Source organism: Vigna umbellata, chromosome 1 (assembly GCF_029865625.1).
Source record: "Vigna umbellata cultivar VRB3 chromosome 1, Vumbellata_1.0, whole genome shotgun sequence".
Lineage (NCBI taxonomy): Eukaryota > Viridiplantae > Streptophyta > Magnoliopsida > Fabales > Fabaceae > Vigna > Vigna umbellata.
In genome coordinates, this window is record NC_142165.1 from 32127623 (window position 1) to 32146945 (window position 19323).

Sequence of the window (19323 nt, forward strand, 5' to 3'; positions counted from 1 at the left end):
CATGCAAAATGACCTTTAACGTTGTAACCACTCAAGTTTCCATATGCTGGGAAATCATTTATGGTCCAAAACAATATTGCACGCGAACAAAATTTTTCTTCTGAACATGAATCGAAGACCTCAACACCCTTTTCCCACAACATTTTTAAATAATCAATTAACGATTTTAGATACACATCAATTTCATTTTCAGGTTGTCTTCGACCCAATATCATCAACATCATATACTTTTTCTTCATGCACAACATAGGAGATAGATTGTAAATCATCAATAGAATTGGCCATGAACTATGTTTTCTACTTAAGTTTCTATAAGGATTCATACCATCGGTAGCAAGTGCAAGTCTTAAGTTTCTCGACTCTACAATAAATTCAGGAAATGTTTCATCAATCTTCTTCCATTGTGGGGAATCAACTGGGTGTTGAAGAATATTATAACACTTTCTTCCATCAATGTGCCACAAAAGATTATTCGCATATTCTTTAACACAAAACAATCGTTTCAACCTAGGTACTATAGGCAAGTACTACATGACCTTAGCAGGTGGACCATCATTGTCTTCATCGTTATTTCCATCAATTTTCTTCTTAAACCATGACGAACCCCACGCTAGACACACCTTCAGTGAAGAATAATGATCTCTATACAATACACAATCATTGGGACATGCATGTATCTTTTGGTATTCCAAACCCATTGGATATAGAATTTTCTTCACGTCGTAATATAGCCAACAACAAAAATCTGCAGCAAGAATAATCTTCTTCTGTAGTCACCCTTTGAGACACCTCTCAAAGCACAAAGAACCCCACACTCTTCTTCCTGGCCGCACGCACAGGGAGCAACTGATGAGTCGATATTTTATTGACTTCACTTAGTTTATTGTGCTAGAATTAATCAGGAAATTGTGCTTAAATGTCCGATATTTTCCCGTTTTCACCAATTGTGCTTAATTTGATCGGAAATTCAAATTTTAATTAATTTGAATTATTTGAGCTAATTATTTGCATTATTAATTGTAGGGAAATTATTGGATAATAATTTGGAACATTTGGAAAAACATTCACACAGTTTGCTTAGAAGAACTTGCACTGCATTTATTTATTTTGTGTGTTGATAAATATTTTTCTTGAATTTGTAATAGCTAAGGTCCATTGGAAAATTAATTTTGAAAGAGGGGGCCACCATATTACAAGATGCTTCCACGGTTTTTGCTGAAAGAATGGTTTGGCAAAACTCAAAATAATTAAGGGGACCACATTGAAGCACACGTCCAGTAAACATCACCTCGGCCCAGCTTGCTTTCATATGAAGAGCATCACGTTCCAGCAGCTTTCACATGGGAAGCAGGGGGTGCATCCAGCAACACGTGCAACAGCCACCGAGAGAATGAAGATCCACACGTCCATCACGGTCCAAGCAGCACACATCCACGCTCATTCTTCACGGTCAAGGGGTGCACATCCAGCCTTCAAAGGGGAAAGGAATTCCACGCGGCCCAGCATCCAGCTTGCAGGGGTGTAGGAAGAAAAAAAAGAGGAGACACATGCGCTGATTTGGGGACAGCCTTCACACGTCCACGCGGGCTTCACGTTCCCAGTATCTTCATTATCCAGCAAGCATTGGAGGCACACGGGGAATCCAGTAGCCACGCGGAGAATGGGCAGCAGCTTGGGAAAAAGGGGGTGCTGGAAGAAAGAAAAATACGGAGCTGGTTTTTAGTGGGTCATTCACCCTTAATAGGAGAGGGAGGAAGAGTTGTAGTCACTACCGAGAGGGGGGCCTAGGGCTGGATGGTCTAGGGCTCTAGCCGCCACTGTAGAAAGAGAGGGAGAACCACCGAGAGAATGGAACGCACACAGTGATTTACTTGAGAGGGGAAGATACGCTGCACGGAGTTGAGATGAGTGGCACGTGAATTGGAGGAAGAGGTGCTCTCGATTTTATTCTGGAAAAGAGAGCGGTGCATTCAGCTTTTCAAGTCCCATTTCTCTGTTCACATTTAAATGCTTAGTTTGCATCTTAAATTGGTCACACACTTTCTTAAAGTTACATTCCAATTGCACGGGTTTCTAAGTTACAATATACTTTTTTTTTTTCAATTATTAGCTTAAATGTTACAATTTTTTATTCCTGCTGCAATATGATACTTCTTTATCTAAATTAGCAAATTCACGCAACTTGCATTAAATTTTATTCTGCGGCATTGTGCTTTAAATTGGTGTGTTACATTCAAAAGTAATATATGCATTTTTGTTAAATTTTAATTTCGTTGCTTCCAATTGCTTGTGCCGACGCAAGCAGAGTTCATTGTTTTCGTTTATTATTATGTTTATTATTTTCGGTTTAATGTTTTTATTCAATATGTTGCAGTCTATTTTGTTCAGCTTTTTTATTTTCCTTTATTTTCACTTACTTTAGAGATTGTTCGGTCTCAATGTAGAACCGTTCGGTCATGGGTAGGACCGTGCGGTCTTCATGTTTTATTCATTTATTTATGTTTAGTTGTATTTAATTTCTAATTTTAATTTAGTTTATTTCCAAGCACAAAAACACTTTCAAAACCCCCCACTTCGTGTTTGATCTGAGACTGAACCCAAATTGGTCCTTGAGAGACGACCTAGGAGTCACTTCCTAGTACTGTACTGCATTCTTTTATGCACAACTTTTGTGGGAGGTGCGACCCTCTCATCAAAATGGCGCCGTTGCCGGGGACCAATGGTTCGGTCTTAGGTCTTTTGTTGTGTTAGTGTGTGTTGTGTTTTGTCTTGTCTTGTGATGTGATGTTTTGTTTTGTGTGTACGTGTCGCATGTTCAATTGTGTTGTGTTTTGTTTGTTTCGTAATTTTTAGCATTCCCTTTCTACCTTTCCCCTTCTCTTTCCATGTCTACCTATTTTGATTTTGTGAATACTGCTTATTCTGCTAGTGCCTCTGATTATGATTCTCCTTCTGCATGTTACTTTGATTGTGATTCATATTCTGCTGATTTGTATGTTGAGAGTAATATGGCTCATCCTCCGACTTCTGAGAGTTCTCTTTGGGAACCGGTTCCACCTACTAAGGATGATATTCATTGCGTTCTCAAGACTGGACTGATACATTTGCTGCCTAAGTTTCATGGTTTTGCAGGTGAATGCCCACACAGACATTTGGAGGAATTCCACAGCATTTGCTCTTCAATGAAGCCTCCACATGTACCGGTTGATCACATGTTCTTAAGGGCATTCCCACATTCATTACAAGAAGCAGCAAGGGATTGGCTGTATTGTCTTCCTCCAGGATCTATCACTTCTTGGGAAGATCTTAAGCATATGTTCTTGGATGAATTCTTCCCCGCGCAGTATGGTTACAACAACGATCCTGGATGGAATGACCCTAGTTTGGGATGGTATGATGCTCCACAGCAATATCAGGAAGCACCATCTCAGAATGCTTGTATGCCTCCGCCAGTCCAGCAACAACAACAGCTGCAACTTTATGAGTCTGCCCAGATAGCTCCTCAGCCTTCTACTTCTGAGCCTACATTGAAGGAGTTGTTGGAGCAGATGACCATGCAGAACTTTCAGTTCCAACAAGAGAACATGCAGTTCCAGCAAGAAATAGGAGCTGCCATTCAGAGTATGACTGATCAGATAGGGCAGATGGCCACTCAACTCACTGAGGAACAGTCTCAAGATTCAGAGTTACCATTTCAGACTGTTCAGATTCCAGATGATGATGATAGTGGCATCAACATAGAAGATTGGGAGAAGAGTCATGAGCTTACTACTGTGCCACCTACTTTCCCATCGCCCTATGGCCCCACTCTTGCACCTGAGGAGACTGCTGAAGATCTTGAGGACCAGGCAGGTATAAGCAGTAATTTTGAATCAGGTAGACAATTTTCATCTTCCACCACTTTTCCGATCTTTAGGGAAGTGGAAGAAAACATACCTAATTTTGACTATGCTATCCATGATTATGATGTTGATGGGTATGTTATTGATGATTATATTGTTGATGAGAATGCTTTTAATTTTCCCTCTCTGCATGATGAGAAACCACTTTTGCCATCATATCTGAATACTTCTCATCCATGCACTGAACATGAATCTGAGTCTGTGATTTATAATGTTTCTGAAATTGAAATTGATTCATGTTCTGAGAGTTTATCTGTTGTTCAGCCTGTTACACTGGGATTGGGTGGTATACCCCTGCATGTCATTTCTTTGGAACCACATTGCACTAACCCTATTGCAGGAGGTACAAATGAATTTGATCAACAAACACCCACAGTGGACAACAAAGGTGCTGACACTGACAAAAGCTTCAAGATCAATAGGCACCTGCTGAACCCACTCATCAACAATCACTTCTTCTTAGATCCAGCTGTGGAAGACATTTCCCTGCTCGATCAAATATGGAGGATGAAGCAGTTCTTCCTCAAAACTTCTTTGCTGGATCCTGTGGTGGAAGACATCTCCCTGAAAGTCCAAAATTGGCAACTGCCACCATGATCAGGGGAGTTTTCTTTCTCTCTTCTCCCCCCTTTTCCCTACTTTTATTGCACTTGTCCATGATCTGTTCACTGTTTTGATTTTCGATCTTATGCTTGTGACACATTGAGGACACTGTGTAGTTTAAGTGTGGTCTATTGGGGGAGATTTTTAATTTTCTTCGTTAGTTTTTGTTTTCTTGGTTAAATTTTTTCTTTTCTAGGTAGTTTTTGTCGTGTCTTGCATACAGTTTTACATGTTTCTCTTGATTTCTGGACTTTGTTTAGGTTGTAGATGTGTCTTTCACTTCATTGATACTCTGATATGTTTGAAATCCTTGCTTTTCTCTGCTTGGGAAGATGATCATGATGTTTGAGAGTTGAATTGATTGTGACACAAATGCCCTGTGTGAGAATTTGAGCCACTTTATGTTCTTTCTTGTGTGTGATATGTCTCTTGATTGCTTGCACATATGCCTTGGCTTGACTCTTGTTGATAATTCTTGATTGATATGCATGTTTGGAAGTGACAAAGGCAGTTTTGTTCTTGAGCCTCTCTAGCCACATAAGCCTACCTTGTTCTAATCCTTTGAAAACCCCTTTTGAGCCTATACTTTCCTCATTTCTTTGTTTTGAAGCTCATACACTAGCCTTAAGTGAAAAAACCATGATTACCTTAACCTTAGGGAATTTTGGAGCTTTGGAAGTGTTTTGGAAACAAGTGTGGTCTCCTTAGGGATTCTTATGAGTTGGCTAGTTGGTTCCTCTTACTGTTTTGTTTTTGTAAATCTTGTCTTTTACAGTTTTGTTTTGAAAAGAGAGAAAAGAAAAGAGACAGGATGAAAAAAAAAATGAAAAAAAAAAAATGAATAAAAAAAAATTGTGAATAATGGAGTCAAGAAGAGGATTAAATTAGAGGTTGTGGGTGTGTTTGAATGTGTTTACTTCCCCATTGCTCCTCTGTTCCTTATGGTTTGTAGCTTCTTATCCAGATATATCCTCCCTTGTCCTTGGCCCCATTACAACCATGAAAAGACCTTTTGATTTGAACAGGCATATGTTTTGAGTGTTGATATTAGAGGCTTGCCAAGTCTGTTGTTGTTTGCTTTCTTGAGTGCATTGAGTTGAAATTCTTTACCTTATACACTTGAGAGAAACACTGATAGTGCATCTGTGAGGTTTTGTTACTTTTGATTCACCTCTTGAGCTGATTGATCATTTTGCCATGTCTTGAGTTGCTTGGATGATTTCATGAGTATCTGCTTTCTCTGATTGATTCTGTGTTGGATATTGTCTACTTCCTTTCTTGGTCCAGATTCCTTGAGAACTATGTAATTCTGTTTCTTTCCTTGTTCGTCTTTATTTTCCGTGTGCCAAGTTTGTGTCATTTCCCTGATGTCCTCTGAACTATTCCTTGATCTGCGTCTTGATTTTGCCCAGGAGTGCAAAAGACTAAGTGTGGTCTATTTTGATGAGTCGATATTTTATTGACTTCACTTAGTTTATTGTGCTAGAATTAATCAGGAAATTGTGCTTAAATGTCCGATATTTTCCCGTTTTCACCAATTGTGCTTAATTTGATCGGAAATTCAAATTTTAATTAATTTGAATTATTTGAGCTAATTATTTGCATTATTAATTGTAGGGAAATTATTGGATAATAATTTGGAACATTTGGAAAAACATTCACACAGTTTGCTTAGAAGAACTTGCACTGCATTTATTTATTTTGTGTGTTGATAAATATTTTTCTTGAATTTGTAATAGCTAAGGTCCATTGGAAAATTAATTTTGAAAGAGGGGGCCACCATATTACAAGATGCTTCCACGGTTTTTGCTGAAAGAATGGTTTGGCAAAACTCAAAATAATTAAGGGGACCACATTGAAGCACACGTCCAGTAAACATCACCTCGGCCCAGCTTGCTTTCATATGAAGAGCATCACGTTCCAGCAGCTTTCACATGGGAAGCAGGGGGTGCATCCAGCAACACGTGCAACAGCCACCGAGAGAATGAAGATCCACACGTCCATCACGGTCCAAGCAGCACACGTCCACGCTCATTCTTCACGGTCAAGGGGTGCACATCCAGCCTTCAAAGGGGAAAGGAATTCCACGCGGCCCAGCATCCAGCTTGCAGGGGTGTAGGAAGAAAAAAAAGAGGAGACACATGCGCTGATTTGGGGACAGCCTTCACACGTCCACGCGGGCTTCACGTTCCCAGTATCTTCATTATCCAGCAAGCATTGGAGGCACACGGGGAATCCAGTAGCCACGCGGAGAATGGGCAGCAGCTTGGGAAAAAGGGGGTGCTGGAAGAAAGAAAAATACGGAGCTGGTTTTTAGTGGGTCATTCACCCTTAATAGGAGAGGGAGGAAGAGTTGTAGTCACTACCGAGAGGGGGGCCTAGGGCTGGATGGTCTAGGGCTCTAGCCGCCACTGTAGAAAGAGAGGGAGAACCACCGAGAGAATGGAACGCACACAGTGATTTACTTGAGAGGGGAAGATACGCTGCACGGAGTTGAGATGAGTGGCACGTGAATTGGAGGAAGAGGTGCTCTCGATTTTATTCTGGAAAAGAGAGCGGTGCATTCAGCTTTTCAAGTCCCATTTCTCTGTTCACATTTAAATGCTTAGTTTGCATCTTAAATTGGTCACACACTTTCTTAAAGTTACATTCCAATTGCACGGGTTTCTAAGTTACAATATACTTTTTTTTTTCAATTATTAGCTTAAATGTTACAATTTTTTATTCCTGCTGCAATATGATACTTCTTTATCTAAATTAGCAAATTCACGCAACTTGCATTAAATTTTATTCTGCGGCATTGTGCTTTAAATTGGTGTGTTACATTCAAAAGTAATATATGCATTTTTGTTAAATTTTAATTTCGTTGCTTCCAATTGCTTGTGCCGACGCAAGCAGAGTTCATTGTTTTCGTTTATTATTATGTTTATTATTTTCGGTTTAATGTTTTTATTCAATATGTTGCAGTCTATTTTGTTCAGCTTTTTTATTTTCCTTTATTTTCACTTACTTTAGAGATTGTTCGGTCTCAATGTAGAACCGTTCGGTCATGGGTAGGACCGTGCGGTCTTCATGTTTTATTCATTTATTTATGTTTAGTTGTATTTAATTTCTAATTTTAATTTAGTTTATTTCCAAGCACAAAAACACTTTCAAAACCCCCCACTTCGTGTTTGATCTGAGACTGAACCCAAATTGGTCCTTGAGAGACGACCTAGGAGTCACTTCCTAGTACTGTACTGCATTCTTTTATGCACAACTTTTGTGGGAGGTGCGACCCTCTCATCAGCAACACAATCCAAGATTGGTAAAAACGAAATCTAATTAGTCAAGAGTACACCTCAGTACTGCAGTAGTTGATCGGCAATGAAAACCCAAATATGTTCTTCAAGAAACCTTCAAGATTATCAACTTTTGTGTATCTCGTTTCTTCGAGCATCTCAGCACACCTATAAATCTTTTCTCAATTCACAAATATCATATATGAAAGTTTAGAATGATCCAAAGTCATTTGTGCAGTGTGCAATGTGTCAATTTATAGTTTTCTCTTAACAGACGCAATCAAATCGATTACTATAATAATGTAATCGGTTACATATATCATGTAAGTCAAAACATATAAAAATATGACCGTTGAGACAATTAAGACTTATCAACAAACAATTTTCAATGTATAACAAACTTAATTAATTACATAAAATGTGTAATCGATTAAGTACAACACTTAGGCATTTAGAAAACATTTTCAACACAAAACTCATCACATCACAATCCAGAAAGATGTATTTCAAAGGCACGAGTTTTAATCGATTATACACATAATGTAATCAGTTAAAACTTTTAGCTTGCACTAGTTTAAGAAAATGGCTATCTGATAAACTTAATTGATTTTCACATATCAGAGTATGAGTATGCATACAATAGATGTTAACACATGTATAATCACAATAAGTATGCCTATCAACCAATTCATACAAAATATGTTGCAGTCATGCAAACATATGTATTGACATCATCAAAAGCAACTACATGTGTTGTCATCATAAAAAAAAAACCATATAAGGAGTTGAGTTTAGCATTCATATTGCTCCCCCTATCAACAATTCACTATGAACTACTTTGAATCACATGCACAAACCAAGGAGCCATATGCAACTAAAAACACTAAAATGACTTAAAAAGTAGCAAAATATGTGATAGACGACGCTCCGAGGAGAAGACAGAACTTGAGCGATTTAGACTCCTCAAGGCTCCTCTATAGAAGATCGCAATGGAAAGAAACAAATGAAGCAGTCGAAAACCAACCCTAGCTAGGAACCCTAGGTTTTGGAGTCGAAGAGGAATAGTGACGAACAAACCCTAGATTCGAGGTTTGTTCGGTGGAGATTCAAGATCGGGTGTTGTATGGTGGTTTAATCGGTGGAAATGGCTAGAATCCGATTTCAATCGGTGAAATGGAACGCAAATGAGATTCTAATCGAGCAGAGATGAGGGAAAGAAGATCTAAAGGAAGAATGAGGTGAAAGGTCGAAATCAATCGGTGGATTGATGACAAACCTGATGGAAGAGGCTGTCCTGTACTTGGATTCATGATGGAGTCGAGAGTTGGTGAAAGCGAGGCCAACAATGGAGGTCGTCGAGAAGAGAGAATGGAAATAGGGCTTGGGCGTGAAAATATGAAATGAAGATGTGACTTACGAGTGAGGCAGCGAGACGTGAAGATGTTGCTGCTAGGAAGGATGACGCAAGCCACGGGAAGCTACAGATTGGTGAGAGTGGCATGAGATGGATGCCACGGTGGAGGAGTGTGAAACTGATGAGAGTGAAGGAGAATGGTAGATGTGAATGGAAGGTGGCTAGAGGAGATCCTTTGGGATTCTCTAGCCTTGACTTTCAAGGTAGAATTGCTCTAGAGTGTTCTCAACCGAATAACAATTCATTATGCTCAAAAGTGTCTTACAAGAGGTGGTGACATGTCTATATATAGGACTAAAAGTCCCTACGATCTACCACATGCCTAACACCTTTTACACATGCTTTAATAAAAGTAAAAGAAATATTACACTAGGATAAGTGGGCTTGGACCCCGTCTATCAAGATGAAATTACCCTATTTTGAACTCTAGTTGAATGTGTAGATCGCTCAACAAGGTGCCCTTCTACGATCTCTATTCTTCAAACAAATAAAGGATGAAGTTAGGATGAAGTTAGAGATTTAAAAATAAGGTAGAGAGAAGTTTCAAAAAGATTTCTTAGAATTGATGATTTTTATAAAATGAAACTTGATTAATAGTAATTCTATTTATAGTCTAACATCTTAAATATTAAAATGATTTAGTGTCATATTTTAAAAACCGTTACCACTCTTTACTATTTTATAGGTCCTTACATCTTTCATAGTAAGAGTTTTTCCTATATGACTTTCACATATCTTATTTCTAACTAAGAAAATGAAACTCCTTCAAAACTCAATAGTGTTTAACAAACCCAAAAATTAGACGATGTAAACAAAAGAAAATTAAGTAAGTAAATAAACCAAATATTTCACACAAAATCATTGCTCTTTTAAGTAGTCTCCCAAACCAATGGAACAAATTGCTATTCCGAGCAGCTTCCCCGATCAATGGTACAAATTGCTCTTTCGAGCAACCTCCTTAACTAATGGAACAAATCACTCTTCCAAGTAGCCTCCCCAACTTTGGAACAAATTGCTCTTTTGAGCAGCCTTCCTGGATAGTGAAACAAATCGCTCTTTTGAGTGGACTCCCCAACCCATGGAACAAATTGCTTATCCGAGTAGTCTCACCAACTAATGGTAGAACTATTCATAATCACATTTTCATAGATAATTCCAAAATATATATGTCTTCAAACAAACCTTTTTTTTAACCCATGCACCCAAATATTCATGCAATTCAAAAACAAACATAAAAAAGTTGGTGCCATTTATCAAAAACTTCCAAATTTCATATGCATTATTCACTAACTCTCTCTCTCACACACATATACACACAATTCAAAATTGAGACCAAATTAACTCCAAAATAGTAGCCCCAAAAGTTTTTGGTTCTCTCACACAAGAAAACAAGGCTAGGCTATCACTCAAGCTCTCCTAAAAGAGTATAAACTCCTCTAGGTTCGAAAATTATGAGAAAAGTAACAAAAAGATTTATGTTTTGATAAAATCATTAGGAAAGAAAGAAATGAATTCTGCAAATAACAAAACTAGGAAGCCTAGTGGCAAGCAAGAAAAGCGCAAAAACAATGAAAGTTAAACTCTAAGGAAAGAAAATTCATGTGACAAACTAGTAACAAGACTAACTAAAACAAAACATGGAAAGAAGACTCTATGGAAAATATTTAATTATACATTCACATAGACTAATCAATCATTCATATACCAAAGAAAATTAAGGCCAATTAATGATAAACTAATTTGCCAAAGCCATCAAACACTCAAATCATGCAAGATAGAAATGTAATGCACCATAATTTTTCAATTTTTGAGTTCACTAGGAAGCAAAATAATTTTCGATTTAAAAATTTTTCTAATTTCAAATCCTAGCTTAGAAAAAGTTAAGGAAGGGTGTGTAGATGTATTTCAATACTTAGATCCTATTTTTAAGTCACAATCAATTCCAAGGAACATACATAAAAACTAGTCATGGTGATCATGTAATTTCAAATACTTTAAAAACAAAAAATAGAGATTATTCAGTCATGTATTTACAAAGACCAATCAATCATGCATATACCAAAGAAGATTAGGGCCCATTAATGATGGAACCAATTTTCCAAACTCATTAAAACACTCGAATCATGCAAGCTAGAATCATAATGCACCATAATTTTTCAATTTTTAAGTTCTCTAGGAAGCAAAATAATTTTCAGTTGTTCACTTTTAAGGCTGAAAAAAATGTTCAATTTGAAATATTAGCTTAGCAAAATTTAAGAAAGATTGTCTAGATATATTTGAGCACTTAGGTCCTAGTTTTAGGTCAACCAATCAAATCCAAAGAACATACACAAAAACTAGTTATGTTTATCATGCAATTTCAAATACTTGGAAAACAAGAAATAGAAAACTTTAATTTAACATATGACATATGACTCACAAACAAAAGTTAAGTACATTTAAAGACTCATAAGAAATAAGGAAATGAAAATTATGACATAGGAAAAACCACAAAGCTCATAGTCATACACAAAACAAGGCATGTTTTCAACTTGGCAAAACAACAAACACAAAGAGTTAAGATTGTGATAATCTAACTTCAATGCCAAGTGGAAAATTTTTTCTAAACACCATGATTCTTCACTTTACCAAGAGCTCCACCAAACAAGAAACAAAAGACAATTGATTGATAGCATATGAAAACAACATATTTTAAAGATAACCTAGCCTCTAGATACCAAATGATAAAGACCCATTTTATAGTTTAACATTAAATGTGTTTTGATGATTAAGAAAGTTCTATGAATATTTCATCTAGACATTAAGATAACAATGTTATCTAGATCTAAAGGTAGACTTCAATGAACTTTAGAGACTAAGAGAAGTTCAATTACTCAAGAACATAAAACCAGGAACTTTAAAGACATGAAAGAAAGAAAGATGATAAAAGATGGAAGACATGAAAAGGAGAGGGCACTCAATGGTGATGACAAGCCATTAAGGGGGAATTAAAGCCCACCAACTAAAGCTTAGTGTTGTTGGTGCCACTTGAGAGCTATTCTCAGGATAAGGCTTAAGGAAGAATATACTCCTAAAGAAGAGCCTCTAAAAATTGGTCAAATATAGAGTATATTAACTTAAAACTATTCAACCTTTTCAACAGATAGTAAGTAATCAATACATGTGTGAATGTTGCTTGTGCAATAGGCTACCTGAGTGATATCATATTTGAGAGCATGACCCTTTAAAGGTAGTGACACACAATACTGAGTTTAACACCCAAATCATAAGCAATGCTTCCTGAACATAAATTATATCCATAATCATCTTTAAAATTGTACTATCATATACACTTTACTCACTCTAAATGCAAAGACATATATATTAACTTTCATTAAAAAACTTTATTTATCTACTGATTTGGTGTCCAAATAATAAACCCAACGCGATCAACGTCTCTCTAATCTCTCCTTTAAAATACATAAGAAGAAACTGGATAAATTTCTTTTAGAAATTGAACTACTTACTAGGATAACAACTTTTTTTTTGTTCTAGTTTGATCATCAACTTGCCATATAATTTGGCACTATAGGAGAGTGTTGATTATTCTCTAATTATAGAGAGATTGACAAAAATAAATTTTAGAGAAAATAAGTTTTAGAAAATTAATGAAATAAATAATAAATCTTTATAACTTTATAAACCTTTGTCCTGCATTTAAATTTTATCTTTATGAAACTCATGCCTGACAATTTCAACCGCTAATTTCAGCTATAACATAGGTAAAATCTTTACCAAACATACTAAATAGAAAGTCATTTAGCCGTACAAAAATAATATAAAAAGCATAAAACAATAAATGAAACGAAAAATGGTTTAATTATTTATAATTTCAACACTAAATATGAAATAATGTAGAGAGTGTCATATAAACATGTGAAGAGACGTTATAATAGAGGAAGAAGTTATCGGTTTGATTTTCATTAAGTAAACTATTTATAATTATTAAGAATAAAAATATTAAATGTTCAAATCATGAATATTACTAACTACGTGTCCTGTGTCTCTAAATCATAATATAAAAACATGTTAATGTTATCAATTTTTCTGATTCTAAATATAATTATTTCATATTATTATATATGTTCATTATGTTAGTATTCAAAGAAAGATAATTTATTATTATTATGACTATTATATATATATATATATATATATATATATATATATGAATTAAAATATAAAACGAAATATTTATATTTTTTTGAGAAGCAATAATTTATTGATAATTTGTTTATACTTAATATGTGAAAATTTATAAATATTTAATAATGTATTACTTTTGTGGAATGTGTATCACTAAAGTTTATAATGTTAATAAAGTTCTGTTTTGTCTCAATGTTATGCATATTTTTGAATTATTTATGCAGTCTTTTGTTTTTGCAGGTTATGTTGCATTTGTCACACGTGGTAAGTTATATATTTCTCCATTTTTAATTTACGTAATATATTATGCCCTGGAAAAAGTTATTTATTAGATCCATTCATATCTTTTACATTTTGACCAAACTTTATTTGACAGGATTTGCCAATAGAATAAAAAATATCATACGACCATTTTGGGACTATCGTGATGGAGAAATCCTAGGTCAAGATATTCTACCAATATTCATAGTAGTTAGGTATTTATTTGTACTCTCACTTTTGCTGGTGGTATTCATCTATAAATGGCGAAGACGACACTTTTCAATGTATGAAAATATTGAAATTTTTTTGTTAGACAACAATATAAATCCCATTAGGTATGAGTACAAAGAAGTGAAGAAAATGACTAAAGGTTTCAAAGTGAAATTAGGTGAGGGAGGTTTTGGTTATGTGTACAAAGGAAAGCTTCAAAGTGGGTTAGATGTTGCAGTAAAGATGTTGAGCAAATCCAAAGATAGTGGACAAGACTTTGTTAATGAAGTATCTACCATTGGAAGAATACATCATGTGAATGTAGTTCGGCTTATTGGATATTGTGTTGAAGGAAAAAAACGTTGTCTAATTTATGAATACATGCTTAATGGATCCTTGGATAAATACATTTACTTTAAAGAAGGAAGTGTTCCTTTGAGACATGAGAAGATATATGAAATATCTATTGGAATTGCTCATGGGATAGCGTATCTTCATCGAGATTGTGATGTGCAGATTTTACATTTCGATATCAAGCCTCATAATATTCTTTTAGATGATAATTTTATTCCAAAGGTTTCAGATTTTGGACTTGCAAGGTTGTATCCTGCAAAAAATGGATCTATTATTTTAACTGCAATAAGAGGAACATTAGGCTACATGGCTCCAGAGTTATTTTACAAAAATATAGGTGGAGTTTCTCATAAAGCTGATGTCTATAGTTTTGGAATGCTTTTGATGGAAATGACGAGTAGGAGAAAAAACTCAAATCCTCATACAGAACATTCAAGTCAACATTATTTTCCCTTTTGGATCCATGATCAACTTAAAGAAGACAAAGATATTGACATGGAAGGTGCTTCGGAAATGGATAATATTTTGATGAAGAAAATGTTTATAGTTGCACTTTGGTGTATACAATTTAAACCAAGTGATCGCCCATCAATGAATAAGGTTATAGAAATGCTTGAAGGAAAAGTTGAAAGTCTTAATATTCCTCCAAAACCTTCTTTTTATCCTCATGAAATGTTAGAAAATGATGGTACAATCAACTCTCCAAGAACATCATGGATTGATTCAAATAGTTCGATGTGCCCCTTGACATAAAAATTCCTAATCACTCATCTTTGGAATAACCCATTTGGCACGAGTTAAGTATTACTATTGAAAAGTTTGTAATTTAAAATTGTGGCTCATGGATTATATATTAATTATACTCATACTCTTGTATGACTTTCTAATGGTGTCTAAATTAATAATGTGTTATCTTTTTTCTTATTTCGTTAATACTCTTAGTTTTAGAAATTTAAATTAATCTTTTATGTTTCTTTATAAGATTTAAAGGAGTATTTTTTTTTCAAATGTAGAGTTGATCTTATTAATCATTTAAATATTTTTACTATTAAAAATTATCATAAAACAACACTTACTTTTTAAACATATTTATTAGTTAAAAGTTACTTTATAAAAAAAAACTCATCATTCGTTATTTGGAGATGTAAGAGGAAGGGCTAAATGAGAATGTTAAGTGTGATGTGTTTAAATTGAATATAATTTGTGATAATTATACTTATCAAGTTTGAGAATTAAAAGGTCTTAAAAGTTGATTTTTAGTTGCATAAATTATTTATGGATATTCTAATATTTGTTAATGTAATTGAAGTTCAAGTTTGATTCAATCACAACACGAAATTAAATTGTCCGAGTTACAAAATAAGACCAAAATTAATGAATTTGGGAAAGAAATGTACAATGAGCTGAATGCCCCCATAGTGTAACTTATACACTCTCTTAACCAACAATGGATCACTTTACTTCTACAATCCCTTTTTTCCTATTAAACACCCTTCCTACCAGTCACAAAATCACATTCAATATGATGTTGCCATATGTCCTGATCCACTACTTTCAAATTTATCCATTCAGATGATGCCATATGGTGATCCTATAACATTCATTAAATAACCTCGATCGCACCACCACAAATATATCAGGAAACACAACTCGCGAATCACCACCACGAGAAAACAACCACTACTAAACCTACAAATGAAACTAGGTCCAAGCACCACAACGAAACAGAACCGCCACTAAACCTTTAAAACGTGATGCACCTAAAACAAACCGCGAAAGCCTCAAATTGCGAAACCCAGTTTGTGTTGCCATATTGTTTCAGCCACCTAAAAACCCTAAACGACCTCCTCAATTTACCTACCATGTTTTCATTATCATGCCTTCTCCATAGAAGAACGCAAAATCTTTGCACCTTGCCATCATTTTTCAAACAACCACCGCGAGCCAAAAACCCTGTCAACTTTAAACCACCTAAGCAAAACCCTAATTTTGGGAGAAGAAAGTAACTGACATGTGGCAATCCCTCATTAGACAATCAACCTTGGTCATAGTTTCAATTTGGTTAAACAAAAGGGGCTAAAGTGTAAATATTAATATATTTCGAGTTTCTCTATAATTTTAGGAAAAAAAAGAAGGACTAAATTGAGATTTTGGAGAAAATTCAGTTATTGATAATTTATTAGATATTTACAATAATAATTAATTTAATTATATATGAAAATATCAAGAGAAATATCTCCCAAATATTTTTAAAACTAATTAAATATGTTAAATATTTGGGAGATATTACATTATCAGAAAAGTCAGAACCTAAGCCCAATCAAGTTCTATATAAAGAGACCAAGGGAAAGCAGAAGGAGGCAATTAACAACTTTGGTCTAGAGAAGAGTAATCCACCACTTCTCTCTTTCTCTTACTTTTATTTTTATTCATCATGTATTCAACTTCATCCATGGAGGGCTGAGCTTCTGTGGTTGTTCTCTTGTAATTTCATTATGGATTCTGAGGTTAAGTTGAAATAATGTTTTTGTTCTTTTGATTATTTTGGTTATCTTTCTTTTATGTCTTTTATCTCTCAATCACATTAAAAATAATGGTATTTACATCATAGTTAATTAACGAGGTGTTTTAATCTATATGCATATTGATCATATGAGTCTAAAAGTTTTTGATTTTCATTAAGAATGTACTTTGATTGAATTTAGGAACTTTCATATGATTAAATGGGTTTCTGCTACCTATTGAGAATGTACTTTGGTTAGTGGTAAAAACTTTAACAATAATTAGTCAAGAATGTATTTTGATTAATTAAATTTTCACTTGGTTAGGAGATAAAAGAATAGTTACGATTAAACATAATAACATTTAATTCAAAATGTACTTTAGTTGAATTTATTATGAGTAATCTAGAAAAATCTTGTTTTTAGTTGAGAATCTACTTTGGTTAATAGTAAGATCTCAATCAAATTAATTAAGAATATACTTTAATTAATTTGAAATCAAAAATTATAATCAATTGAACAATAATCTTTGATTAACCGATAAAGAATCTATTTTGGAAAAGCAGTGAAATTTGCCTATTTACTATTTCTTTAAAGTCTTTTATTTGTTATTTAATTAAATTCACACTTAAACAATCTTCAATATTAATTTCATTAGGATAGATTTTTACTTTTATCTTTTAGTATTTGCATTCTGTTTTACGAACAATTATTGAAAAACAATTATGTATTCGTTAGGAAACAATTCAGGACTAACTTAACCCTATCTAGTTTGTTAACAACTAACTTGATAATACTCAAGTTTCCATGCTAAGTAGTAGTAATTTGATAATGTCAATGATAGTGTATCAATGAGGAAGGGAGAAAACTTGAAATTATTTGAGAAACAAATAATGCAAAGGAGGAATTTGGACAATGAAACTTCATTGAATATTGATTTGATACGGACACTAAGCACAAATTTGTAATAAGAAAGAAAAGTATACTTCAATCTTAAAATGTATTGATAAAATTTGAAACTAACCCTATATATTCACTAGGTCAAGGAAGGCTCATAGATTAGAAGGATGACAAAAACATATTCATATTTGATAATTGATTAAGTGGTGGTGACATTGGGTTCATAGAGTGGTATCTAAGGGATGATAACAAGTTTTGAGGACCTTTGACGGTAAGAGAACCGTGTAGCTCTCTTGATAACCCCAAACATGTGAAGAATCACCATGAGTGGTTGAAAGAGTTCTACTTGTGCACTAGGTAAGAACTAAACCCTCAATTGTGACTAGAGAATGAAGAAAGATGTCACATTTATGTTTTTGAAATGCAAGAGGTTTGAAATATTGAAGGCTAAAACTATAATGGTTGTGAAAGAATAAGAAAATTGGTTAGGAGAGTCTAGTTAACTTAACAATATATATGTATGATATGAATGTAAGATTGACTTATTGATTAATTGAAGTCTAATAGATTATTCGAAGCCACCCATATATACGTTTTCCAAATAAAGATGTCGGGACTACCTTTGTCTCCTCTATTATTTAAACTAGTGATGCGACCAATTGCGAATTTGTGAATTTGTAAGACTCGGGAAAATTAGGAATATTTATAAATTTAATATAGTTTAAATGTGTCAGGTGAATGCATGTAATGTTGTGTAAGTGAATGTTATTTTTGATTTGATGTTGGAGAGCTACCAAAAGAGTAAGAGAGGGGTTATATATATATATATATATATATTTATATATATATATATATATATATATATGTATATGTATATGTATGTATTAGTTTTTGCACCATGTATTAGTTTAGGCACGTTGGCCAATGGTGGATGCACTTGACCTGACTATCCATGTTTGGGAGGACCTACCTCCGAACCTTGGTTGTTGCTGGGAATTAGTTTCCTTTTGAGTGCGTTGACGAACTCTAAGTAGAGGTTGCCGAGCTCCTTGCAACGTGGACTCCAAATCGAGCTTTGGAGTGGTCAAGCTACTTGTGTCAATGGCCTTGGACCAAGTTGTTGGGCTGCTTGGTAAGGTTGGCTAGGATGGGAGTTGATCGAGCTTTTTGGGTTGGGCTGGGTTCTATAGGGGGAATTGGGCCAGTGGTCTAGAAGTGTTGTTGTTTTGAGTTTTATTTTTCTAAAACAAGGTGAAAAACTGTAAGTGTGAGTAAGTACTTTGATTTTAGGCTTATGGGCAGAGGTGTGATAGTTTTAAGCCTAGTTAGGGGTTATAAATACTAGATTAACAAGTGCTAGCCTCATAATCAAAATCCCTAACAGCCGTGAGGGTGGTCTGGAAAGGAAAAGAGTTGGTAAATTCTGTCAAAGGGGACGTTTGGGAGTACTGTTGTGACTTGAAATCAATTAAAGGAAGGTTTTGCTTGGATTAGAGGTAAGGGGAGCTAGCCTTCAATGTCTATGATTGAATAATTGTGTGTGATTGCATGTTAAACTATTCTGTGTTTATGCCGTGAAGATGATATATGATAATTGTTGATAGGGGAACAATATGAATGCTGAACCCAATCTCTGATTATTTGGATTTTGATGATGACAACACATTGACTGTAAAAACACATATATGCTATATTGAGACAACAGAAATATG

The 19323-nt window shown here is 34.6% G+C and overlaps 1 protein-coding gene across 1 annotated transcript in view; it reads left to right on the forward strand.

Annotated features, from left to right (window-relative positions):
* Positions 1-14963, forward strand: part of LOC124821053 (rust resistance kinase Lr10-like) — a 30409-nt gene extending 15446 nt beyond the window's left edge. Inside the window, exons 4-5 of the mRNA XM_088103449.1 lie at positions 13626-13649; positions 13762-14963. Coding sequence (XP_087959575.1) covers positions 13626-13649; positions 13762-14963 — 1226 coding nt within the window. The remainder of the gene's footprint in view (positions 1-13625; positions 13650-13761) is intronic.
* The last annotated feature ends 4360 nt before the right edge of the window (positions 14964-19323 follow it).